We start from the raw sequence: 26929 nt of genomic DNA, 5'->3' as shown, positions 1-26929 counted from the left end.
AAGGCAAACCTCTTAACCTTAGCATTGACAGACTTTGGATAAAAAATTTCCAGAATGGCCCTATTTTTCTTTGTACTCCAGACTTGCTAATTTATTTTCCTTTTCAGTTTCAGCAAATCATTCATACTTTCCTTGCTCCTATTTACCATATTGATTCTTAGTTACAAAATGAGCAGCTGCGGTTTGTGAGTGGTGAATACACTTGTCGGTTATTTTCACAGGGCTGGAGGAGGAGACTTGTAGAGAATTTTCAATGGGCTTTCTATCAGGTAGAGGAATTACGGACCTCCCCCCCACCCCAGCCCTTTGCTTTTTTGTCTTTAGCACATGATGACACATCATAACAATCAGCAGCAACACAATTTGTCCCTCTTGCTATGTACCAGCTATAACTCCACATACCAGAATTGCTGGAAAAGCTTTTTGTGATTTTGGCTAATAGGAAAGCAGACCTAAACTGATAGAGAATACTTAGGTGATGGCCTTCGGTGAGAGTCGCTTACCTAATTTTAAGTTGCAAATTGAAATTTTCTTTCCTTTCTGCTTTATGTAGTGTAACCCAAAGCAAGACTACAGGCAACATTAGATGTCTGCCTTTTCACGTAGTTTTCTTCCCAGATAGGCAGGCAGGTTCTCTCGTAAAGCAGAAGCCTCATTAAATTAATAAAGTTATTTTATTTGGTTTAGATATGAGTTGCACAGTTCTGGGCAATACACAGAAGTGTCTTAGAAATGCAGTTACAAACAATTAACATAATTTTGACTCAGAGTTTAGACTTTAGTAGTGACTGGTCACTGTAAAGTACTGGGCTTGAAACATTTGTTTCAGATACTAATTTCTAAAAACTTTACAGTGTTTCTTTAAAAATTCGGTCGAGAAGTCAGATTCTTTAAGTGCTTTTTAATTCATTATTACTTATGAATTGAGTTTGAAATTTCAGGTCTTTCTGTTACTAACAGTTTAAAATGATTCTTTTCCTGCTCCCAACCTCACATTACTTTTGGGCTCTTTGAACTGTGTTTTCTTATCTCTTAACAGCAGAAATCCTATAATTGGTTAGAATTTGACTAATAACTGATGAAATAGGGTTGTGTGGAAGACTCGGGTAACCAGCTAAAAACCCTTTCTTTCTAACTGTGCAAGTCAAATATCTGCCCAGTTTTCATTCCCATGGAAATGTGAAATGGCTAGAGAGCAGTTTATCTCTCCAGAGTCCTTTACTTTGTGATGAGTAGAGGTAATCTTTTTTTCCTTTGCCTCATAAGCATGTGAGATGCATATCCTGAATCAGAGGACTCTCTGCCCAGCTTTATCTGACATAGCAACACCAAGAGACAGCGAGGGAAAAAGCTTGGGGGAAAAACTTGGTTCTCCCCCAGGACTTCAGGAGCTCAGGGACGTTTTCCAGACCACTTTTAACAGTCTTTAAATGGACTTATGTTTTCAGTTGATACCGCTTCATGGAGAAATTAGTGTATTAAGTACTGTGCACATTTAGAGTAGTTGCAAGCTTCAAACAAACCAGTCTCCTCTCAGTTCTTGTCTTTATACATTGAAAGATACTACATGGCAATCATTCGGAGAAGTCAGTACCAATGAAAATGTAAGCTTTAGGAATAAACGGTCATTCAGTATTACAAAAACAAACCAGGGTTTAAAAATCCAATTCCTAGTTTATTCATCAAACATTTACACCCAGCTGTATCTTAACCTACCCATCGATAAATGCCTTTTGAGAATAGAGCATAAAAAATTTTTTAAACCTCATCCAAGAAATAATTTTCTCTTAAAAGACAAATTCGGGATACAGTGAACTGGATTTTCAGTGAGCAAATGTTCGTTTACTACATCAACCTTTTCCGGGATGCTTTTTGGCCACATGGGAAACTGGCACCACCAACCGATATCAGAAGCGAAGAACAAAGCCAGGAAACAAAACAGAGAGCACAGCAGAAGCTACTTGAAAACATTCCAGGTGAGGCCTGGGTTCTGATCCTGAGGAGCAAGTACAGAGATAAAAAGGGAATGTTAGCCCACTTAACCTTAATGTTCTTCATTTATGTCTCTCAAGAAACAGTATTTACAATGAAAAAAAAATAATCACACGTTTTTTTTTTTTTTCTTTTGAATCGTGTCTTGCCCTTTGCTAAGAAATTACACCGAGGATCCTGCACAAGAACACTACTGGAACAGTACTTTTTTTTTAACTAGAAAAATGTTTCAGAACAGCTAATAAATTTTGTGCTTTAAAAATCTTACTAAAGTACACTGTTTTGAGAGCTGAATTTTTAATTGGGTAGCAGTGTATTGAAATCATAGTTTGTATAAGTACCTCATGTTGAGAAATTCTAAGTACACTTGTTTTCTCTTTAAACGTTTGAAAAAACTGTTCATTCATGTTGCTCATGCCTTGGTGTCCTTATTTATTCTGTACATATCATGTAATATCGCCTTCACTGAATGTCAGAGCATGTGGACTTTATCAATAACAGCAACAGAATATAAACTTAATTTTTCAGATATGCTTCAGAGCCTTGTTGGGCAGCAAAATGCCCGTCATGGAATAATAAAAATATTCAATGCACTGCAAGAAACAAGAGCCAATAAGCATCTGTTATATGTGAGTAATTTAAAGCCTACCAAAGGGTTAACTATTTCTTCAGTTTTACATTTCTATTCACATATGAGGGTAGATTTTAATTCTTTATATTCTTAATCATTCTTATTACTTGTAACTCTCAACCCATTTTCTCTGCTTCATTTTTGTCTGTCCGATTTGGTTGGGAGAAAAAAAGAGAAAAGAAAAAAGTGTCCCTGGCGGATGCATCATTCTCACTCTCTCATATTCTTTGTCTCTCTTGACTTTTGATGTCCAACATTTCTGTATGACTGCTCGGTTTTCTTTTCTTTTCTTTTCTTTTCTTTTTTTTTTCAGCAAAACATACTCTTTCCCAGTCATCTGTGTGATTATAGCAATACTCAATATTGTCAATGGTTTGATATTGGTAAAGAGACCATGAAATAACTACTAATTCCATTTGTTTGAGAGTAACTTGCTCACTGAGAACATCTCAGACCTAAAATTGGACTTTTCTCTTAAACATAGAGATATTTATTTGAGTAAATCCTTAGAAAAAAAAAACCACATTTTTCTACTCTTTTTGTCTTCTTTCTCGATTCAGGTGCTGATGGAACTGCTGCTAATTGAATTGTGTCCTGAGCTGAGAGCTCATTTAGATCAACTTAAAGCTGGTCAAGTTTGAAGCTGCACAAATAAACCACCAGAGAAATGTCTGTGTAATAATAGACATGAAACATTTTCCTCTTTTCCACAGAGGGTTTGACTGAGAACAAAATTGATTTTTATTTTAGTTACCTCCCTCTAGTTTTATGTGAAGTAAGCAGAAATGGGGCGGTAGGGCAGACTTGATGCTGTAGTAGGCAACAGAAAAAAACACTTCTGTTAATTATTGGTTTTTATTTTAATAAGAATATAAATACTTTAGAGTTCAATATACTGATTGAAATACAAATGTTAATATGTGTTAAAAACCTAGGAAATATTTTAAATATTTATGAGAACAGTTTTGTTTTAAAATGAAGAACTATGAATATTGTACAGTTAATTTCCTCATTGAGGATTCTGAACATTCCTATATTATTTCATGTGATTGAACATTGTTGTGCAATGCTTTGTGTAAAGTTATTGTGCAAATTTTATTGTTTTTATTTTTACCAAAGATTTCCCATAGTTTGAAGCATTTGAAGCAATAAAATATAAAAATGAATCCTAGAGTTCTATGATATTTAAGATGCTTATATCTCAAAAAAAAAAAAAAAACGGTTGAAACACTTCAGGCAGTTCAAATATTTAAGTGCTTTTTCTGCAGAAAACATTGTGCGTGTAAGTATTTATGCAAGGAAATGTAAAGTTTGCTGTCTTTCTCCAGACACAGAATGAGTATGTGAAAAATAAGATTTTAATGTGAATGAGAATTGCTAAATCAATGCTTGAAATGATGCATTAGGGAGGCCGGATGTAAGCTGAACTTTGAAGGATGAGCGGGAATGAGAGAGGGGAACAGAAAGTGGAAGGAAGTTTCTTTGGGGAGTTTGGGGACATGATTATATCATCAAGTCTTGTAGACTAGTAGGGGCACTAGGTGAGATCCAGGGTACGGATGTTTTGCTATTAATACTAGGTGAGATCCAGGGTACGGTTGTTTTGCTATTAATACTATTAATAGACAAGTCAATCAATTTTCTTGGGTTTCAGCATCTATTATGCAGGAATAATAAAACATTTTCCCCTCTCTAACCTCTAAGAATATCGAAAGCAAAACAATTAATAGGCAAAAATTCAGTTTGAATCTATGAAAGAAAACATCTATGTACAAGGGTTATTGACTATATCATTGATAGATCATACCTGTCAAGTTCTTGAAGTGAAACAAAAGTTCTGAAAGATAAATGATTAAATATTAGTAAACCAAATTTTATCTTTGTGATTCTTATAGTTTAAGCTCTTTGAAGGAAAAAAAATTGCTATTTATATGGATAAGAATGATCCTTCAGAGTGATGTAGAAAAGACATTCAGAGCAGAGGAGCAGTATGAAGTCACCAAACCCCAGAAATTCATCATAACACAGTTCCCGGAAATGCCCATCTCATGCATAATTACACTATAGCCATTTATACTGCAAATGAGAAAAAAATAACTATATTGACTCCTTAACCTTTAAGATAAATTCTTATTTTTCATGATATATCTGCTATCGGGACTCTTACCGAAGTTTTGAATATTTTAAAAGGTTAATGATCTGGAAGCCTTAACTCACTTGAATTAAGCCTGACTGACTCCACTCACAGTCTGCAGCAGTGGTAGCTTGCAGGGGCTCACCTCTGCCCGCAGCACCAGCTGTACAGTAACTACATAAACTGAAATTTTAAATTGTGTTGGATTCACCGAAGATATTTAAGCATAGCATGTTACCGCATGGCACGTCAAATTTCTACATTTAGGATTTCTCAGACCTGTGTTTTAATAGCAGTTAAAAAAAAAAAAGTGTTCTTTACTTTAGGATGAAGAAATATAGCAGATCTATTAAATATTTTATTAAAGTCAACATGCACTGCTTTCTTACATTCCTATTTTAAGATTCTAAGAAAGGCTTAAGGGGAGCATTTGAGATCGGGGAGATTAAGTGTGGGGAAGAGAATATTGGTTGTGAATTTGGATCTTCAGATGATTGAAAAAGTGGTATATGGATGATATTAGGAGAACAAGAGCAAAGCAAGTGGACTTGTATTATAGAAAGATTTAAGTTAGATATGAAATCTAACAGCTTGAGATATTGAAACATGTTACTGGGGGAGAATGGAGAATCTTCAATAGAGATATTAAAAGAAAAGGAGTGGCTTTCAGGGGTGGTTTAAGTTCATGTTTTTTTAAGAGATTTTATAGAGAAGTATATGACCAGTTGAGGGAATGTCACAGACCTAAGTCTGTTGAAATTTCTTCCTTTTATGTAAAAGTAAAATGAAGTTCAAGTAATAAAGGCAAACCAGAACATAAAACAAAAGCAAAGTAACTTCTGCCATGCAATACTTCTTCAGTGACTGCTATCTACATAGTAATTGCATTTTCCCACTACTAAAATGAGATTTTGTTTAAATCCACTTTCAGAAAGGATGGTTTTGATTTGTAAAATAAAGCCACATTAGTTTAGTATGTTTACAAAAAAGATATTCTTAAGATATTTTTAAGACATACCATTTTTAGTATATTTGATTTGTAGCTCTATATCACTGTACTATCTTCTGCATATGGATTCTACTATTTTTACTGTCAACTTTTGTCTTTATAGATGTCATTGATGTAAGGAAAGCCTCTTAGTTAATTTTTTAATGATATTTAGTTATAGTTTTATATTGATAGATGATTTCATTGAGGATTTTTTTTCATATTTTGCTTTGAAATACGTTTAGGTTTTTTAAAATTTAAAAATGAGTTGAAGCACAAGGAACATCTTGCTTTAATCGATATCAGAAATATAGCAATTGTTTTACTCATTAAATTAAGATATTTAAGGAATATGAAGAGGCATGATTCTAAACAGTTTCTTAAACTCATTGTTTTTGAAGTTTATCATAAATCAGCTAATTACTTATAAAGGTCTCTTTTGAAACTACAAGATGTCCTAAAAGCCTTAGTACAGTCTTAGCTTTAATAAATTCAGAAGTATAAGTGCTACACAAATGTATCTAAATTATTTGCAACTTTCTTTTAGTTTCTTATTTCTTATTTTTATGAATTTTAAATTTAAAAGTTTAGTTAAAATGAAAAATTCAAAACCCATATATTTTTTCTTTTTTTAATTTTTAGTATAGCGACATTGATTAGCTAAATCCAGTAAGTTTCGGGTGTACAATTCAACAGTAAGGCATATACATACATTGCATTGTGTGTTCATCACCCATAGTTAGATTTCTTTCTGTCACCACATATTTGACCCCTTATACCCCCTTCTACCTTCCCCCTCCCCAACACTCTCTGGTAACCACTAGTCTATTGTCCACGAGTCTCTGCTTGTTTGTTCTGTTTCTTTGTTGCTTTTAGGTTTATATCCTACATATAAGTGATATCATGTGGTTTTCAACTTTTTCTGTCTGGCTTATTTTACTTAGCATAACTACCTCGAGATCCATTCATGTTGTTGCAAATGGCAGTATTTCATCTCTTCTTATGGCTGAGTAATGTTCCATTGTATACATGTACCACAGCTTATGTACCACAGCTTCTTAATCCAGTCATCTATTATAGGACACTTTGGTTGCTTCCATGTCCTGGCCACTGTGAATAATGCTGCTATAAACATTAGTGTGCAAATATCTTTTCAGATATGAGTTTTCAAGTCTTTGGGGTAAATACCCAGTAGAGGGATTGCTGGATCATATAGTAGATCAATTCTTAGTTTTTTGAGGAACCTTCATACTGTATTCCAGAATGGCTGTACCAATTTAGTTTGTAGCATTTATACTTCTGAAGTTATTAAAACTAAGACTGCACTAAGTCTTCTGTGATACTTTGTATTTAAAGAAAGGAAAAAAGATATTTGCTTTCTGGAATGGTTTTCAATATTCGAGGTGGTTTAGGCCAGTCTGTAGGCTAAGAGCTGGACTTGACCCTTTAGCTAGGTTTCAAGTTGTACGTTACACAATACAAATTTGAGAACGAAGGTAACATGTCATCAGTAAAATAACCAGGATAATGTAACTAACTTTAGATGCAGAAAATAACCAAACATAACTACTATACAAATACACACATTTTAAGGTATTAGGACTGATGATCTTTGTTGAAATGCACTATGGTCTAAATCCTTTGACGAATAAGTAAAGCATGAAGTTCATCTGTCAGTGCAGGATTCAGACGACAAGCCTTAAAAATCAAAGATAGAGTCAGTTATTTCAATATACCCTAAATTGTTGTGCCTTTCTTCTTTCTTCCTTTGAAAAAAAATTGGTTTGTTTTTAAGAATGGTAAAGTACAATAAATTTCAAAGGAGTTTCTTAATTAAGATACATATCTATTCTGATTTCTTAAGGGAGGTTCAAATTAGCCTCTGCCAAAAAAAAAAAAAATCATACTAAAAATAACCATGCTGTTATCATTTGAAAGAAGAAATTTTATATTATGAATTGCTAAAGTAAGTAATATGGAAAGCATTTGGCCTCAAACTTATTATCTCATTGTGAATAGCAGCACAGCTGTAATCTTATTTTAAAATAGTTTTATTATGGCTAAAATAAATAGTGATAAGTAATAGTACATAATTTCATAAAATGTGAAGAATTGGGATACGACATCGGAGGTTATCTCATCCAAACCTCACTCCTTGCAGACATTGTCACTTTAGTACCTATGACAATTAATCACAAGATACTTGCTTTGTTGCTTCTAGAGGCAAGAAGTCACCATCTTATAGGGAAAGCTTGTTATTTCCTGAACAGTTGTATTAGAAGATTCTTCTTTATATTAAGCTAAAATTTCCCTCCCTGTACTCTAGAATCGTTCGTCGAAGGGTCCTGGGAGAACATATAATGCTGGATTCATAGAGACCTTGAGAGGCAAAACACTTGGTAGTCACCCAGCCTGACGGGCAGAGCCGAGACCACAGTCTCTGCCTTCTCGGGCCTCACCTTTTCCCATGACACACTGCTCCCTCCCCACAGTTCCTTTCCTACAGGACAGCCTTTCAGTCTGGTGAAGACCACTCAGGGCCCCCTTGTGTCCTTTTTCTCTGACACGATTCCAGACCCTTTCCTGACTTACTACATCTGAATTTTCTCCATATTAAGAGTAGCTGCCATAAAATACAGTAGTCAAAACTGAGTAACGTGGCTGTTATCTCCTACCATATGGAAAATTGTTCTAAGATTACAAATAGTTAGTTTTGCTCTTTTATTTAGGATGAACATATACCAAATTTCAGGATATTTTTGACCCAAAGTTTTCTCTGCTTATATTTATTTATAGAGGATGCTAAGGATAGCATACAGTCTGAAATTGACTTGATTTGGAAGTGGATATTATACATAGAACATTTAGATGGTTAAAAACAAGTTACTTGTATTAATAGAATGGTGTACCGGTAAATACTTCAAAGATTAGTTGTATTTGTGTACTTTGTTTCTATATGTGTTAATATGAGCTTAATGCTCTGGAAATTTTAATTTCAAACAAAATTCTTTAATTTAGGGTTCTCAAACTTGTCTGCTCACTGGAATCCCCTGAGGCACTTCAACAAATCCACTTTGTGTCCCACTCCCTGAGACAGAGATCGACTTGTTCTGAAATGAGGCCCAAGTTTTAGAATTTTTCAAAGATCCCCAGGCAGTTTTAATAGTCTGTCACAAGATCAGATTCAGGCAAGGGACGTAAGGGACTTGCCTTGTTCTTCTGCTCAAACCGAACAATTTGTGCATTTCATGAATTGCTTTATAAATTTTATAATGATGTAATTCTAATTTGGACTTAATGAATGTCATCCACATAAGGCATGCAGAGTCTTGTTTATTTCTTTTTTTAAAAGTTCACTTGCAGTTACTATGATTTTCCCCTTTCTCATCATCCGTTCCCCACTTTTTAACAGTTGCTCGATTTTAGATGTGAAATCATTTAAGATCTAAATAAATTGATTACAAACTCATGAATATTCTTCTCAAATGTGGTAGATGTCACACAAAAATATTTTTTAAAAACTACATTTCATTAAGTTACTAGAATGAGGATATAGATTCATACTTTTTTCTGAGTGAAAACACCCATGAACTTTCTGGTTTTAATTTTATGATGCTGGGCCTTCGGCTGCATAAAATATCAGAATGAGAAGGAATAATTTGCTTGAAAATAGGACTTTTATCTCTGAGCATAATTATGCTAATAAGAATCGGACATTAATTGTCTGCAGACAATCTGTATGGCTGACCACCTCTCAGTAGACAGAGGTTATCTGCACAGTAATTGAGGAAAAATCACTAATCCATAAAGATGTTTAAGTCTCAACTATAAAAGCCTAGAAATTTCCATTCAATTCCACTAATATTTGTCCTCAGACTTACTTACTTTAGAATAATAGTGTTTAGCTTTTGCCTCATCCTTTGTGATCCCCAAGCCCAGCTGAAGGCATCGTGCGTGGTAGAAAGAGGCCATGGCCATGCCCCTGCTGATGAACTCTGGGAGGCAGTCCGTGGCCTGGGCTATCATGGGGATGTCGTGAACCTCGTCATAGTCTGCGATCCTGTTTTGATGTAAGTTGTGAAATAAAAAGGATATCAGTTGTGGTTTACAGTTTTACAAGCGACAGGCTAGAAATTATCCTTCTGCCCAAAGTGACTTCCCCATTTCTACCTGTTTGAGAGCGAAAGCTGTTGGACAGCGAAGGGTAAGTATAACAGTCGGTTAACACCAGGGGAAGAGGAGCTACTGGAGTGGTTGCTGTAGAGCTTCCCCATGATTATACTCGTCAGGTTTAACAACCACTAGAAAAGAAAGTTTCTTTTCTTTGTAATATTAATATTTTAAACTTAATATCACTTTGCAGATTTCAACAATGGGGGAAAAAAGTACTTCCTATTTCTTTGGATCATTTATTTAAACATAGGCCTTAAGTTTGGACTTCAGTCACATAGGACCAGAAAAAAAATTAAGAAACGTGTACATTTTTTTTTTTTTTGAAAATGGGTGATAAAAAGAAGTCATCGTTTCTAACCCAGACATGAATATGGAGACTTGTGTGAAAATGAGATCTAGTCAACTCCATATCAACCTTAATGTAATCAGGAATAGGAATGTGGGCAATAATGGAAAGTTTCAAAGATTTTAAGAACTATTTAAAGTCTTAATTTTAATCAGATGGGCACTTAGGGATTTGGGACATTAGAGATCACACCTTTAAGTGACCTGCTGCCTAAAAACCAGATCTTGGAGAGGAGAGGGTAGAAGCGGCGGCTCCTTCGTCCTCTACTTCGTCCCTGCCTTCCTCAGACCCCGCTAGGGAGGAGCAGAGCCTGTGGGCTCTGCAGGAAGGGAAATACATCAGCCTGGCCTTACAGCTGCTCTAGAGCACATCCAAAAACATGTTGCTTTTGTTTATAATGGGTAAATAAATGTAGGAAAGTACGTGGGCTCAGAGAAAAGAAATTTCCATATACTTTATGGAAATTTCCAAATATTTTATAAGATGTTAGTGTTGGAGTCTTTTAAACATTATTCTCATTTTATAGTCCTTATCAAGCTATATTGCAATTGTGTAGATATAGAACCTGTGGCTAAGGGTGTAGGAAGAAATGAAAACTTATTTAATAAACATTTCTGATCAAGCTATCTTAAGTACTTTATATACACTATTTTTATAATCCTGCATAAGTATTTTCTTATAAAGCAATCGAGGGCCCCAAATTAAGAAACTTGCTTAAGCTCACTGGTATACAGAGCTAATAGCATTGAAATTCTGAAGACTAATTGTACTATCCAATGTGGTAGCTAAATGTGGCTACTTAAATTAATTAAAATCCAAGGAAATTTAAAAGTTCCGTTCTCAGTTGCACTAGCCACGTTTCAAGCTCTCGATAGCCATCATTTACAATATTGCAGCAAGTTCTATGAACACATCTGGCATAGAGCATCCAGTAAGAGTTTTTGTAAATACATTCATCCAGCCTTTTTACCTTTTGGAAAATGCAACACACTTTGTAAAAAATTTCATCTTATAGTAATACTCCACGAGATGCCCTTGAGCGTAGACATTTCCACGTTCCGCCGCTTCCCTTAGGCAATGCAGGGCCGCCTCAGGGTCCTTGCGGATGCCTTGTCCATAAAAGTACATGAGCCCCAGTGCACCCTGGGACTCCAGATTTCCATTGCCACATGCTTCTGAATGCCAATAAAATGCCTTTTAAAAGATAACAGTTTCATCTTGTTATTCATAAGGAAATTCTGGAAAGAAAAACGTCTCTAATGATAAGATAGTACTATTAGTTCATCTCTAGGAAATAATTCTAGCTCCTTGAAGGTGTTTTAGGCTAACACCGATTTCAAATGCCTGAGAGAGCTACGGTGAGGCTGCCTGTTGTCTACCCCACAGTGCAGGTGAGGTCACAGTCCAGAGAGTTCGGCTGTCTCTGGTTTCAAGATTTTCACATTTTCCACAGGAAGGATCAAGAAAGTGGGAAATAGGAATGAAGTGCCTGCAAGGCTTTGAGACGCAGCAGCGATGAGACACAGGCAGGAGAGCATAGCTGCTGATGCTCAGGGAAGTCAGAGCTCCGAGGGGATCTGAAAGACGGTGCTTTCAAGATCAAAGGCAACCAAGGGTAAAAGCTGCACAGAGGCTCCAGCACATCTGCTTATACTCAGCTACCGTGAATATAAATTAGTTTAAAAAATGATTTCCAAGTGGCTGCTCGGTTATCTGAGGAGGGTCTTAGGTGCCTCGTACAAGTGTGCCCTTCAAGCCTCTTACAAGTAGGACTCAGCCCTACATTTCTTTCCACCTATAAGATTTCTTGGAAAATATTGCAATTATTGATGATTAAAGAGATTATATTTCTGTAAAAATCTTAAATGGATTTAATTTTTAGTTAGTTCTTAGTATATTTTAGTTATTAGTATTATTCTTACTTCCTCAAATCAAATGTAATAATTTATTCACAAAAAAGGATTAGGGCTTTACTTCAGGACTCTTTTTATAGCTTTTATGGAAAAATAATATTTTGTATGTGTAGTTTTTTATACCATACAAAATGCTCTTGCATTTGGTCTCCTTTTGTAGAGGCAGAGAAAGTAGCAGTCATAGATGAGCAAAAGGTGAAGATTTTAAAATGTAAACTTTTTGTACATGTTAAAGAAATTTGAGAGATTCATAACTACACACTTATTCCTCACCACCATTCTTTCGAAAAAGAAATAGTGAACCAAATACTAATCTAAATGTAATGCTAGCATTAAAAAAAAAAAAAATAGATCAATGTTACCTTTTCTAACTCTTTGGGCTCTTTTGTTGAATAATACAATCCTAGGATACTTTGAGCCTTCACACTAGCTTTTGGATTTCCATTGTCTGCAGCAAAAAGCCACAGTCTAAAAGAGAAAGACAAGGCAAGTTGTTCTTTGTTTTAGCATTTGATTAAGACAAAGTCTTGTTTTCATATTAGGATTACCTTTCAGCTTCATCTTCTGATCGTTTAATGCCTTTCCCTTCGTAATGAGCTCTTCCGAGGTTGTAAGCAGCTGCAAATTGTAAGTGTCTTGCTTTGGGACATGGAGAATCAACAATTTTCTTCATATATTCCACTCCTTTTTCCTTGCACAGAGGAAAAGAACACACACACAAAAACCCTAGTTTTTAGTTTTACCCAAACTAAATTCTTTCTCCCAATAATGTTATAAAGCATTCAACCCTAACGTGATACAATGTAATGACTGTATTTGTCCAAGTGGTATGTTGTCCTGGAGTCTGCAGGACTGGAAATAAGGTAGGAAAGAAGTACAAGGACATCCGAGTAGGCATTCCCAGCATCTCTCTCATTTCACAGCTTCCAGAGTTGTATTACATCTCAATACAGATTCCTTTTTTTTTCTTGTCTCTCCCAACTTCTAGTCCTTATTCTTAATCAGTGCAGTTCTTGGAACTGATCAAAGTACAAGCATAGCTGCGGCTTCTTTCACATTTATAATTCTTACAGTACACTCATGAGCCCCAAACAAATGCTACCTTCTCTCTTCAAGCACACTTTTCACTAAGTGTGCTCAATGATAATGTACATCCAATATGCAAATCATCATATGACATCTTCATAGTCACAAGGAGGCCAGAAGGCATTCTAACCACTGGCAACAAAAGGCTTGTCCCCCCTCCAAAAATCCATCAGAAACCAGCCTTCAAACATCACTCTAAAGAAAACGATATGTGACAATCATTTGACAATCATGTTTATACACTACATTCTAGCCTTTACCCCCTCACTGTTCTCTGAATGTGCTGTTGCTGGCTAAATGCCACAGTAACAGATGAGAAAATAAAGTTATTTTAGTAAGTCCAAGGTTACACTGGTTTATTTTTGTGAATGTGTGAAGTAGGCATCTACCATTTTCCCCCCAACTGGATAGTAAGAGGGCACTTAACGTAATAATGGCAGTTGAGTGGGTGGTTGTATAAATCCTCTCACATATAACAATGAGTAATCTGGACACAACATAAAGACAACTTTTTAAAGGTACTGGAAATTTTTTCAAAACAAACATTAGCTGGAGATAGGAATCTTTGAAAACGGCAACTGGAAGCCCAGGCAGGATGAAAACAGAAAGAGCTCTCTTAGGCGCACGTGATAATCAAAGTGCTGAAAGCCCACAGGAAATCTTAAAAACAGCCAGAGAAAAATGACACATTATATAGAGGGGCAAACAAGATAATTAGTTACTGATTTCTCATGAGAATCAATGAAGGCCAGAAGATTTTAGAAAGTGCAGAAAGCAAAAAAAGGTCAACCAGCAAAAACAGTTCATCAGAAATAAAGGCAAATTGAAGATATTTTTAGATAATCAAAATCAGAGATAATTCTTCCCCTGCAGGCTGTACTCCAAGAAATGCCCTTTAAAGGAAGTTCTTCAGATTGAAAAGAAAGGGGAAATGGTGGCAGATGGCAACTCAGGTTGATAGGAAGGAATTAAGAGCCTCAGAAATGGTAAATATACAAGAAATATAAAAGGATACACATACTTATAAATATAAGTCCCATGTTGTTTGGCACCTGTCTTACTGGATTGACTGCATTCCAACTGTACTATCCTTTATATTCCTCAGGCCTTAGCACTAGTGATTTCCTCCGCCTGGAATGTGACTCCACTAGATATGGTTGCTCTTTCTTGCTGCTCAGTTCTTAGTTCAAATGTCAGGTAAACTGATGGGATAACACAGGAAGGAAAACTGTAATCCCAGAGACAGCTTTAAGATTCATGTTAGCACATGACCAATGGCCAGGAAATTGATAGAAGTAGGAGAGCAATGGGAAATGAAAATAATGCCAGCTCTACTTTGAGCATTATAGTACGCTGGGATAGCGGAAGGAGAATCCTTCACCAAAGAGGGCTGCTTGTGAGACAAGCAAGTGCCTATTATGGCAAGGAAGTGAAGGAAGTAGTCTGAGAAAAGCCTGAGGCTATGGGGGAGTTTATTTACCAGCTAGAAGGTTTTGGAGGGTCGGCAGCAGAGAGGGAGAGAAAACAAAGTAATATGGAGTTAATATGTGAGAAGACAGAAGATGAGAGGGGCATTCAATTTATGTGGTGGGCAGTGATATAGCTGTGAGGCTTGATGGGACCAAGTGAAGTCAAGGTTCCAAATGGAATTCTGGAGTCTAGTTTAGATACAGTCTCAGTGGGTTGGCCTCGTGATGCCTAGCGAAGCCCCAGTGATGGCAGCAAGCAGGCAGACAGCAAACTTGGGGCTTGGGTGAGGGTTTGGAATGGCAGTTGTTGGTTTGGACACTAAAGACTTTATCAAGTAAACGTTACTTTATATGGCTGCTCAGTGGCCAACAAGATGGCTGTCCATAGAAACGGTCTCAATTGTGCCCTTTTCTTTTGATCATTAATGCGAAGGTCTAAATTTTTAAAGATGAACAGGACATGATCAGATTTGTATTTTGAAAAGATGGCTTTGGTGACTATATAAATGAATGATGAATTAGGGACAAGAGCAGAAATTGAATTCGCTTTTGTTATAACCTGAGTAAGGGTGAGCCTGAGTGAAACAGAATGGGAATAAAGGGCTGGAGACAGATTCGAAAGATAGTCAGGAATCAGTAAGAATAGGTCAGTGTGAGTAGTGGAAAATATTTTATTTCTCCTTGTAAAAGGATTATCTCTAGTTTGGGCTCTTAACTTTATATGGCTACTCCTAAGTTTTAAGGAAATACTTCCTAGTATTGTTTTTTAAAGGTTTTTATTATGGATAAATATTGAGCTTTATGAAACTTTCAATACATGCTAAAACCATCAGATGGTTTCTTTTACTCAAGCTAATATAAGTGCTATATTCATAGTTTTCCTTATGTTGAATTACTAAATTTCTGAGCTAATGTTACTTGGTTATTCTATTCTTTTAATGTATTATTGTTTGTAATAAGGGCAAATATTTGATTATCCTCACAGCAGCCACCGTAATTTTTCTTAGAGAGATATTAACTTTCTCTAGGAAAACTCCTTGAAAAAGCCCTTTGAGAGAGTACCTCAGTAACAGCATTGTCAGCCACAGGTCAATCAGTAAACATCTTTGAGGGTTTACTGTGGGTCTGACAGTGTTCTAAATTCCTGGGTTATTTAGCAGTGAAGAAAATAGACAAAAACCCCTAATTTTGTGGAGCTCACGTTCCAATTAGGGAGAAAACAAGTTAAGCAGTAGGAAATAACTGAGATAATCATTAAGTCCATGAAGAAATAAAGGAGGCTGTTTTGATAACATGGCCACAGAAAAGCTTTCAGAGGAAATACCATTTGCACAGAGACCTGAATGAAAGAGGCAAATATAGAGATGGCTAAACTATGTTGTATGAGAAAATGAGATACATTTATTTTTGCATCAGTGAAGGAGATGGTAGAGGGAAAAGACCTAGAAAGGGGAAAGGGTGAGAACTCAGCAAGTTTGTGAAGAATCGTTTGAGGTGCTGTAGCCAGTGAGAAGTCCTCAACAGAGAGCAATTGAAATGACTGATGAGCATGTTAAAGTTGTTCACTATGTGGGGTCTAGTGTGGTCCTCTCTCAGTCCCCCTCCCTACATTTTAGCAGAAGTGATGCTACAAGTGAAATCTTTGTTTTATGAGATCATTGAGGGAAATAGGCTGTGACCCATGTCAAGGCAGAGATAAGGGAACAGCCACATAGATAAAGAGTACGGAGTAAAGAATTGGCAAAAAGAAGAAAAGCAAAGGTGACTGTGAGAATACAGGGAACTTGAATATTTCAGATTAATTATGAAGCTCTTTGACTTTGAGAATCCATGAAATTGGAGGGATAAGGGCAAACTGAACATGTTTTCTTTAAATCTTAAGGAATGAATAGCATCGTCACACATAACTTATGTTTTTTGGGGAGGTTTTATTGTGATTTTCTTTATACTTAAACATAAATGCCTAGTATATGTTCAATTTCGGTATCTGAAACAAGGAGTCTGAAAATTTTGTGTTAAGAATTTTATTGTGTGGATGTTGCATAGTTTATAAAATTTACATATCATGTACTGAATATTATCTATCACATTCAGAAATTAAAGTTAAATTTAATATTTTGCCTATTTTTAATACATTTCATTTATATAGGTTGATGCTGTGATGTTTGGCACATACAGACTCTGCACTGTTATGTTTTTCATATTGAACAGAGCTTTATTACTATAGAATTATAATTTCTCATTGAGTTTCAATTTGTATTTCTATGACATTTTCTTTGCATATCTTTGTTGAGGCATTAAAAAATTTTATGTCATTTGCTTAATATTTGCTCTCTTTTAATGGGAATTTTGACAAATTAACATTTGTCTAATGATTGCAGTAATTATGAGTTTGAGATTTTTTTTACTTTTTCTATAAAATTTTTCAAGCACACAGGAAAGTGGAAGGAATACAATAAAAATCTGCATAACTATCATATAGATTCTCAGTAATAATATTTTGCTATATATACTTCATCTTTTTGCTGACTTCTTACAAGTTATTTGCAGATATGTAAATATCAGTACAGTTCACCCCTAAATATTTCAGTATGCTTTACAAGAGTTGTTCTTTATAAATATCATATGTGTCACTTTTAAGAAAGTTTTATATGTGTATGTATATACGCACACACATATTTTTACATGAGGCAACACATGGAAGAATATACTTTAAAATAACAACAATGTTAATATTTGATAGCAGAATTTGATCCCATTTTTTGCATATATTCCAGCTTGTCTCCATGTTTATGTAGCCTTGGAATAACTTTGAAAAATAAAGGAAAACATTAAAACAGAAAATTATTGACAGCTAATGGTAGCAAGAAGGAGCAAAAAGAATTTGTTTTCATACAAATGTAAAAGTGACTACTGCTATCCTTTAAATCGTAAAAGGTTAGAGATTGTTGAAATATAAGAATAAAAGTATATTATTAAAATACAATTTTAATTGTATCAAATAATCTATTAACAATGAAATCATAAACACTGTGCGTAAAACAATAACTTACAGCATTTACAGTTGTTCCCAGACCATCATAATACATTACTCCTAGCTGGTAAGTTGCTTGATGATCCTTTTCCTTGATTTCTTCAAACTGTTCTAATGCTTCTTCATACCATCCCTACAAGCTCCCAGGAAATAGTCAATTATTTTTATTATCTTGAAGTAATTTCAATTATTTAATTCCCCCCTAAATCTAGCTAGCAGTATCAAATAAAACAACAAAAGACAGCAACAGATTTATAGAATTTGCTAGTAAGTCACTGACAACAATCAAAACACTATAAAATCAATTAAATAGACCTAAATATGGCAACTGAGGAAAGTGATGAGGAGCAATCTGGGTAACATTCTCATTGTCTTTCACTCTTATTCTTGGTTATTGTCAGTCTTCTCTCTAAATGATACGCTATTTCTCTGCTCAATCTAGCATGGTACATCACCTGCCACTCCTGAAATCTGAGACATTTCAGAGCTGGAGCCAAAGTCTCAGAGATATTCACCATTATTAAATATCCACTATTACTATGGCTCATTGTCCTCCAGTTTTGCAGTTTTCCAGCTTGGGAAAAGACATGGAAAAACAAATGTGTGATTCTCTAATATTATTTTCCTTCCATATTTCCTATGAAAACCTACATATTATGTGTCATTGATTTAAGGCTCTTCGGCAGTCAGACAATCTGATAGCAAATATCCTAAAGTGAAGGGATTAATACGGGGTTTATGTCTTAATCCACCATGAAAATGCCTCACACTAAAAAATGAATCATTTGTAATGTTGAGAGTTTCTTATTAAATTGGAAGGTCATTACAAGAAGAGCAGACCAGAGAAAAACAATTTTTGGAAAATATAAAAATAACTGAATTTCTTTTCATAAACTATAATTAATCAACAAATTGAAAAAATGAACAAAAACCACACCAAAATGCTAAAAAAATATTTATTTTTAAAGAACACATAACAGGAATAAATGCCTGAATTAAGACTTATTCTCTTTTCTGGCTAATGTTTGGCTTAGCTGTGAGAAGGCTAGAAAAGTTAGAATATACAGAAGTAATTAAGTTCTTTTAATTTTCATGATTTTAAATACCACATACATGCTGGAAGATCTGAAATATACACCTTCAACTCAAACTTCTCCTTTGAGATCTAGACTCTTAAAGTAGGTTTCTACTTTGAAACCTATCTACTTGGATGACAAATGGGCATTTCAAACATAACATGTCCAAACAATGAACTCTTGATCATCACCTCAAAACTCACTCTTCCCCAATTCTCTGTTTACAGTCCATTATGCCATTATTGTGTCTCCAAAATAAATCCAGGACCCAGCTTCACTGCTACCACTCTATTGAAGACCACTATTCTCTCCTGCCTGAACTGTTATAATTTCGCCCTGAATTGGTCTTGGTTCTTTCCATGTTTGCCTTCTAATCCATTTATCACAGACTCAAAATACTTCAATGGCTTCTTATTACATTTTAAACAAAGCTCATCTAGAGCTACTCCTGGCCTTGTTTGTTACCACATTGGTCTTTTTTAATTCCTAGAGCTCACTAAGCTCTTTCTTATCTCTGGAATGCTTCATCTATTCTCACTTCTACCTGGAATGTGCTTCCACGTGGCTGTTTGAATTGCCTAGCTCCTCTTCTTCAAATTTTAGTTTCAATAGCAGGTTTTCCCAACCTATCCCTAAGTTATTTTCTATTATAGTATGCAGTTAATGGCTTTCATAGTACTTTTTTCCTATTTGTAATTATATAATTATTTATTGTCTTCCCCTACTACACAGTAAACTTTATGAAATGGGAACCATTCTAATTTCCCCATCACTATATATAGTTAGTGCCTAGCACAATAATAGCAAACACTTAGAAAGCACTTGTTAGGTGCTAGGCCCTGTTTTATAATTAAGACATCCTCACACTAGCTCTGTGAGATACATATTATTATCCCCCTTTAACAGATAAGAAAACTGAAGCACCATGAGGTTAAGTATTTGTGCCCAAGGATAAACAGTTAACAATAGAACCATATTCGAACTATGCCCAAAGCTGAGAGATCTTTCTTTTAAACATTATGCTTTCCTAATAGTGACAGGTGTATGATGAGTCCTCAACAGATATGTTGAATGAAAGAGCCATCGAAAGATTACAGAGTGAGTAGGAAATAGGTCAATAGTGCCCAAATATTCAATGGATAGTGAGTGATAATGGACAGCTGGTCCCTTTTCACATTCTCCCCTTGGGTTCAATGAAGGATTGAAGCTATATTATTGACGTTGAAGTGACAGTTAGCACAGTTCCTCCTAGATCTACTTTGTAGGATACCTCGGCTTAATGTAGATAAAGAGGGCAGCTCCCTCCTTACTCTATAGAGAAACATATATGGTATCTTTAAATACTAGATAAGAATCAGGGTCTTCAACTGTTATTAACATGAAAATATTTTAGACGTGATATTAAATATTTTTGACAAAAATATAAAAATTAGATTTTTATATTAGTGTGAGAATGAATTTTATACAAAATGTCTCCTATAAATGACTTTCATTAGAATGACTTTTATCAAGAAAGCTCAGATATTTCCCTAAGCTGGTGCCTGTGTATGTATCCCACTTAAAGCTGCAACTGGGTATCACAATGTATGGACCTCTACAGGAAATTTTGCTATAAGGATCTAAAAACAGCATTATGTGAAACGAAAACAAACAAACAAAAAATGGTACCTCTTCAAAATATAGTTGACCTCGTAGGAAATATGCCACAGCATCCCCTCTTCTTATTCTTTCCTTCAAGATCTGCAGTGCCTTATCCACTAAATTAGCATGGTTGTAATGATCTGAGTTTAAAAAGGTAAAGAATTCCATCTTTATCTATACAATATGAATCTTCTTTCTTGAAGTCATATCTACTACAATTCATCTGGCACCATTTATACTAGTTTCCTTCCTAGTTCTCATTCCTAAAACTGGCTTCCTTAGTTAAAGGAAAAAGCATTACCTAAACAAAACAAAACAAACAAAAAACAACCAAAAAACCAACAACGACAACAAAAAACCAAACCAAACAAACAAACAAAAAGGCTTATCACAATACATAACACTATGCCTTGTACAATCAAGATATATTTGTTGATCACTTCTTTGCCTTTTGGCTAAGATCAAATGAAGAAATACTGGTTGATTGGGTTTCACAGTAACTGTGTTTACTACTAGGCAGGGGTTCTAGCAATGCAGTCTATGCGCCATTCTTTAGGCAAAGCTGTCCTCTAGGTGAGAAAAATTCTTAATTTGAGGTTTAATTAGAGCTACTCTAACCAAATGAGCTAACCATCTCCAATCTAATTTTTTAAAAGACTATAGAAAAAAAAATGATAGCTTTAAATGCCAACTTTAAGTAAACTATGGTATCGTTCTTAATAGAAGTGACATCTAGCTTCCCTTTTCCAGAAGGGTGTCCTAAAATTCTGAGTGTGAAATCAGGATCAGGCTCTACAAAACCTCTCCACTGATGATTTGCTACCAGATGAGTTAAGTCCCAATTTCACATATTCCCATCGGAAACTAGAAAGGACTGTAAAGTTAACCACTTTTTTGACAGCAATAAGATTCATATTTCTTGTCTCTTTTTTCTCTGGTGTACAGAATTAACTTTTAGTGAAAATATCAGAATTCGTACCAGTATTTTCCTTTATCTGTTGGAAGAATTTTTGGTTCTTAGCAGCATACTGGGATAGAGAGGCGTAAAAGGGGTTCTTGGGCAACTTTTCACTGGTCAACTTCATCCAGTTTTCACAATGTGTATTCTGTAAACAAACATAAAAAACAAGACAGAAATGTCTTCCTCCAGAAAAATGCGAAAAGAGACTCCACTCCACTAGGCACTCATAAAAAGTAACCTCCTTGCATTGCTGAGGTACAGGGCACCAACCTACCAGCTCTGGGTTGTGAATATTCCTTCGTAGGAAACCAGGGCCCTTTATGGCTATGAGAAGCAAAACCATCTTTCACATTTGCATCACACACAAAACTAATGAGAGCTATTTGTCTTCTCTGACTATGAGTTTATATGTTACAATGCGTTGGTCATGTCACCCACCAAAGCTGCTGCCCTTAGTATAGTTCCTAGTAGGATTTGGTGACGCTGCCCTTAGTATAGTTCTTACGCATTGGTACCTTCCTGTTGCCTTGCATCTGAAGCTGATCATACTAATCTATTTAACATTAAAGCGTTTGTTTATTTTACCTGGGAATACACTTTATTTTATTCGGTTTTATCTTCCTGTCTGTATTGGATTGCCATGTTATAAGATGGATCACAGGTGAATGGAAAATCAAAGCCTTCATATAAAATGTAGAGGCCACCTCATTTAGGATGAAGGAGTCCAGGTTGGCTTAGAACGAGGGTAGTGAGACAGTAAACTCAGTTGTTGCTATGCTTTTGTGTTTACTCCTCGGCATTCTACTGTTACAGCTGGCTTTCACCAATCAGGAACAACCTTCCAGTACAGGTTCCTGATTGGTGGTGAAAAGAAGAATTCAACTAACCTTTAGTATGACTGGAAAGCTGAATTTATACCATTATATACTATTTTGAATAATAAGTTGCTTCATTAATGAGAAAGAAGGGCAGAAAAAAGAGATAATTTAGTATATTAGGAGAAAAAGTTCTTGAAGTATCTGCGATTTGGGAAGTCATTTAATCTTTTAAAGAGTCAATTTCTTCATCTATAGTTACTTTGAACTAGAGGATGTCAAAATGTTTGTTCCTAGATATATAAAATTTTTTGATTATATGATTACAAAAATATAGTGGTTTCATTAGTGACTATAAGTTTCCATCGGGTGAGGTGATATTAGGTAAAGTATTTAGAATAAAAACTATCCAAATAAGATGATGTTGGTAGCACTATCAGTTTACCCAGAAACTGGTTATAGAAGTTTTTGTTTTACTGAAGTCAATTAATGTGCTACAGAATCCAAAAAGGCTAAGAAAAAATTTGGCATATTCAAGAACATCATAAAAAATGAAACGAATTAGAAAATAATACATTACCTCCTTTAAGTCCATGCTTTCCTCTGTGGTTACAACACTGCACATGGTTTTTGTTGCTATAGCTTATAGAAAGTTGCAGAGGGTCTAGAAAATAGAAACAAAGATTTCTTGAGCTCTTACTAAATGCCAGGTATTTTTTTTTTCTTCTAAGCTCTTTAGGGGCATTAACTCACACAAAACTTTATGAAAAGAGAGGCTGTTATGAAATTTAACAAATGTGGAAACTGAGGCAAAGTAAAGAAGTTAGGTAACTTGCCTCGGGTGATGGGCTAGGAGGTAGGACAGCTGGGATGCCCCTAGCACCTGTGAACTTCATCATTATTCTATACTGTTCTCCAAAAAGCAAAACTAATATGAGCTTTTAAAATGGCAGGACTCCTGCAAGAGGGTAAGTCGAACTTCAGTATTATTTAATTTCAGAATATGAGAGCTAAGAGAAGATTTTGAAAAGCAAGAGTATATGTTTATTATTGCCAAACTTTGGGATTATATATAACACCATTTGAATATTGACAACTGTTTGCATAAAGTACATTAAATTTAGAAAATCCTAAAATATAAACTGTAGACATTGCTGATATAAAATCTGAAAGAAATCTACGATTTTAAAGGGAAGAGCAGGTGGAATGGACGCTGATGATGCCTTTCTTAAATCCTCTTCACTAGTTAGCTATTACCCCATCTCTAGCTGCTGGGAATGTTAAAGGCAAAGCATGTGCAGTCGCCGCCAATATCTAATTCTGGAACATTTTCATCACTCTAAAAGAGCGATTTCCCAATCCTCTCCCTCTCTTAGACCCCTGGCAATCACTAATATACTATACTTTCTGTCTCTATAGATTTGCCTATTTTGGATATGCCATGTAAATGGAATCATACAACACGTGGTCTTACAAAGTTCATGCACGTTGTAGTATGTATCAGTACTTCATTTCTTTTTATGGCCAAGTCATATTATATGAACATATCACTTAAAAAGATATGTTCATCATTTGATGAACATTTGGACTGTTTCCGGCTTTTGGAAATTATGAATAATGCTGGTAGTTTTCATGTACTAGTTTTTGTGTAAACACATGTTTTCATTTCTCTTCAGTGTGCACCTGGGAGTGGAATTTCTGGGTCTTATGGTAATTCTGTGTTTCAGATTTTGAGAAGTTACCAAACTGATTTTCAAAGTGGCTGCAGCATTTTACATCCCTATACGCAATGTACAAGAAAGGGTTCCACATCATCATAAACACCTGTTATTATAGTTCATCTTTTTGAGAATAGCCAGCCTAAAGTGAAGTGGTATCTTGCGGTTTTGATTTGCATTTCCTTAATTAAGGATGATGTTGAGCATCTTTGCATGTGTTTATTAGCCATTTGTTTATTTTCTTTGGAGAAATGTCTATTAAATCCTTTGCTCATTTTGTAAGTGGGTTGTTTGCCTTTTATTGTAGAGTTATAAGAGGTCTTTTTATACTCTAATAGTAGACTCCTATTAGGTAAATAATTTGCAAATATTTTCTCCCATTCTATGGAGTCTTTTCACTTTCTTTATAGCTTCTTTTGATTCTTCATTTTTTTAAATTTGGAGGAAGTCCATTTAAAAAATATTCTCAAATGTTTTATTGTAATTTGTTTCTTTTTTAAAAGTCACTTTATTACAGTGACTGACATAAAAAACTGTAAATACATATTTAATGTATATAACCTGATTAAGTTTCAAAGATAAATATACAGCTATGAAATCATCACAATCAATGCTAAATACATTCATCACCTCCAAAAGTTTCCTCCCACTTTTTTTTTTTATTTATTTATAACACTAAACATAAGATCTACCCTCTTGGCAAATTTTTATGTATACAATAGGATATCGTTAATTATTGGCACTATGCTGTATAGTAGATCCCTAATATGAGCTTTTAAAATGGCAGGACTCCTGCAAGAGGGTAAGTCGAACTTCAGTATTATTTAATTTCAGAATATGAGAGCTTAGAGAAGATTTTGAAAAGCAAGAGTCTACTCTATGCCCCCTCCTATTTGCCCCTTCCCATAACCCCTGGTAACCACCATTCTGCTCTCTGCTTCTATAAGTCTGACTATTTTAGATCCCTCATATAAGTGGGATCATGTTATATTTGTTCCTCTGTGTCTAGCTTATTTCACTTGTCCTCCAGATCTATTCAGGTTATCACAAATGGCAGGATTTCCCTCTCTAAGGCTAAAAATATTCCATTTGTGTAAATGCCACATTTTCTTTTTTCATCCGTTTATGGACATTTAGGTTGCTTCCATGTCCTTCATGAAGTTGAGAGTAAAGGTCTAATGCTGGAAGCATACAGAGCCTTCTGGTAAAGGCACTCTCTTGCCTGGAGATAGGTGCTAATTGGATGTGCAAAATGATACACTCTTTTTGGCTTCAATGTAAATGTAGTGTAGAACTATTTCTCATCATCTTTGACAGTTAATTCATCCTCATCTACTTTGAAAGCATTTTCCCCAGCAACTTGATGACTTTGAAAACATTCAATTTAGCTTTCTTAAAAATTACAGCTCTCGCTTCTCACTCAGTGGTTTAATATTGTTACCTCAAGTCTTTTTTAGAATAAACATTATATTTTAGAATAATTTGAGATTTGCAGAAAAGTTGCAAAGATAGTACAGAGAATTCCCTCACCCAGTTTCTCCTTTTGTTAATGTTACGGTATTATGATATATTAGTCAAAACTAAGAAAGCAAAATTGGTACATTACCATGAACTAAGCCCGACATTTTATTCAGATTTCACTGATTTCACTAGTTTTTCCACTAATATCCTCTGTCTGTTCCAGAATCTCATCCAAGTGACCATATTATATTTAGTCATCATGTCTCCTAGTGCCCTCTGGTTTGTGACAGTTTCTCAGATTTTACTTGTTTTTTATAACATTGAGTTTTGAGGAGTGCTGGTCAGCTCTCCTGCAGACGTCTCCCAATCTGAGTTTATTTGATGTTTTACTCATGGCTAGACTTGGGCTGTGGGCTTTAGGAAAGAATATCAAGAGGCGAAGTGACCTTTTCACCACATCATACCAGGTGTGCATGCTATTAACATGACTTATCACTGATATTAGCAATCATCTGGCCAAGGCAGTGTTTGAGAGGTTTCTCCACTGTAAAATAACCTTTTTTCCCCCCCTTTCCTAGATTCTACTCTTTGGAAGCAAGTCATTATGTGTAACCCACACTCAAGAGAGCAGGGGGAGGAGAGGTTTGGTCTCTATTTCCTGAGCATCTGAGTTTCTATGTGAAGTGTTTAGAATTCTTTTGTAAGGAAGAATTGTCTTTTCTCTCACATTTCTTTATTTATTCAATCATTTATATCAGTATGGACCCACGAACATCTATTTTATGGAATTCTAATCCAACAGTACAGTATGTTGTTCAGGTTGTTTCAACTTTGGCCATTGGGAGCTCTTTCAGGTTGACTTCTGTGTCCCTTTGACATGTATCCATCCTTTTGTTTTGGAGCACTTCCTTACCTTCTGGCAATACAAAATGCTCCAGGCTCATCATGTATTTTCCCTTCCCCTCCCTTAGTATCAGCAGTTTCTCCAAGGAGCTCTGGTTTCTTTTATTGGAAGAATATATTAGAAACCAAGATTGAGTAACTAGCTGTGTTCATTGCTACTGGGGTGTCACTGCTTCTAGGCCCTCTTACAGTAGGCAGAACTAAGAAATGTATTGTAATAACCCATGTATACACACATAATTATTTCGGTATCTATCCATCTGTATCTATATTGAGCTGTGTTCATAGTTATGTCTTCAACGAATCCAGTACCAGATGGCTCATTATAGCCTTCTCTACTTGCTTATCTGGGACCTCCCCTTTCTAACAATAGCAGCCTAGCTCTCCCTATCTAAGGTTTTAATTTTAAAGACCAATTTTTCACCCTTTCCCCTACTGTACCCGGTTTTATAAATTAATTAAATTAATTATTGGTAATTTCTACAACATTTCATTGAAAGGAGGAAGACACATACCTAGGAGGCGAAATGACAAAACAATGAAGTTTTCCTAGTTCTTATTAAAACAATGAAAAAGTCGATGTTTAAA

At 35.2% G+C, this 26929-nt stretch overlaps 2 protein-coding genes across 8 annotated transcripts in view; one reads left to right on the top strand and one right to left on the bottom strand.

The window, feature by feature from the left end:
• The window catches only part of SNX25 (sorting nexin 25), a 104895-nt gene extending 101106 nt beyond the window's left edge, over positions 1-3789 (top strand). For 2 of the 5 annotated variants that reach the window (XM_036228659.1, XM_016143963.2), the window contains 3 exons: positions 1795-1976; positions 2521-2621; positions 3184-3789. In XM_036228659.1, the coding sequence (XP_036084552.1) occupies positions 1795-1976; positions 2521-2621; positions 3184-3264 (364 nt within the window). In that variant the 3' untranslated portion in view covers positions 3265-3789. Of the gene's footprint in view, positions 1-1794; positions 1977-2152; positions 2622-3183 lie in introns of those variants that run through there. The other 3 variants (XR_004953344.1, XM_016143965.2, XM_016143966.2) reach the window with 3 other exon arrangements.
• A 574-nt stretch (positions 3790-4363) lies between these two features.
• Positions 4364-23476, bottom strand: LOC107510448 (LRP2 binding protein). 3 transcript variants are annotated; one of them, XM_016143969.2, is made up of 9 exons: positions 21463-21977; positions 20511-20623; positions 17786-17899; positions 12726-12868; positions 12540-12645; positions 11235-11458; positions 9631-9805; positions 7331-7443; positions 4364-4460 (listed from the first exon to the last, which is right to left on the bottom strand). In XM_016143969.2, the coding sequence occupies exons 1-8, from the start codon at positions 21785-21787 to the stop codon at positions 7378-7380; spliced, it is 1266 nt and encodes a 421-aa protein (XP_015999455.1). In that variant the 5' UTR covers positions 21788-21977; the 3' UTR covers positions 4364-4460; positions 7331-7377. The 3 variants fall into 3 exon arrangements, with proteins under 3 accessions (XP_015999455.1, XP_036084556.1, XP_036084555.1); XM_036228663.1 differs by lacking the exon at positions 4364-4460 and adding an exon at positions 22840-23476 and having other exon boundaries at positions 6957-7443; positions 21463-21589; XM_036228662.1 differs by lacking the exon at positions 4364-4460 and having other exon boundaries at positions 6957-7443.
• Between the last annotated feature and the right edge of the window lie 3453 nt (positions 23477-26929).

The sequence above is a fragment of the Rousettus aegyptiacus genome, unplaced genomic scaffold (assembly GCF_014176215.1).
Source record: "Rousettus aegyptiacus isolate mRouAeg1 unplaced genomic scaffold, mRouAeg1.p scaffold_m13_p_11, whole genome shotgun sequence".
In the NCBI taxonomy this organism is placed as follows: Eukaryota; Metazoa; Chordata; class Mammalia; order Chiroptera; family Pteropodidae; genus Rousettus; species Rousettus aegyptiacus.
This window is presented reverse-complemented; position numbering and strand designations above follow the sequence as displayed.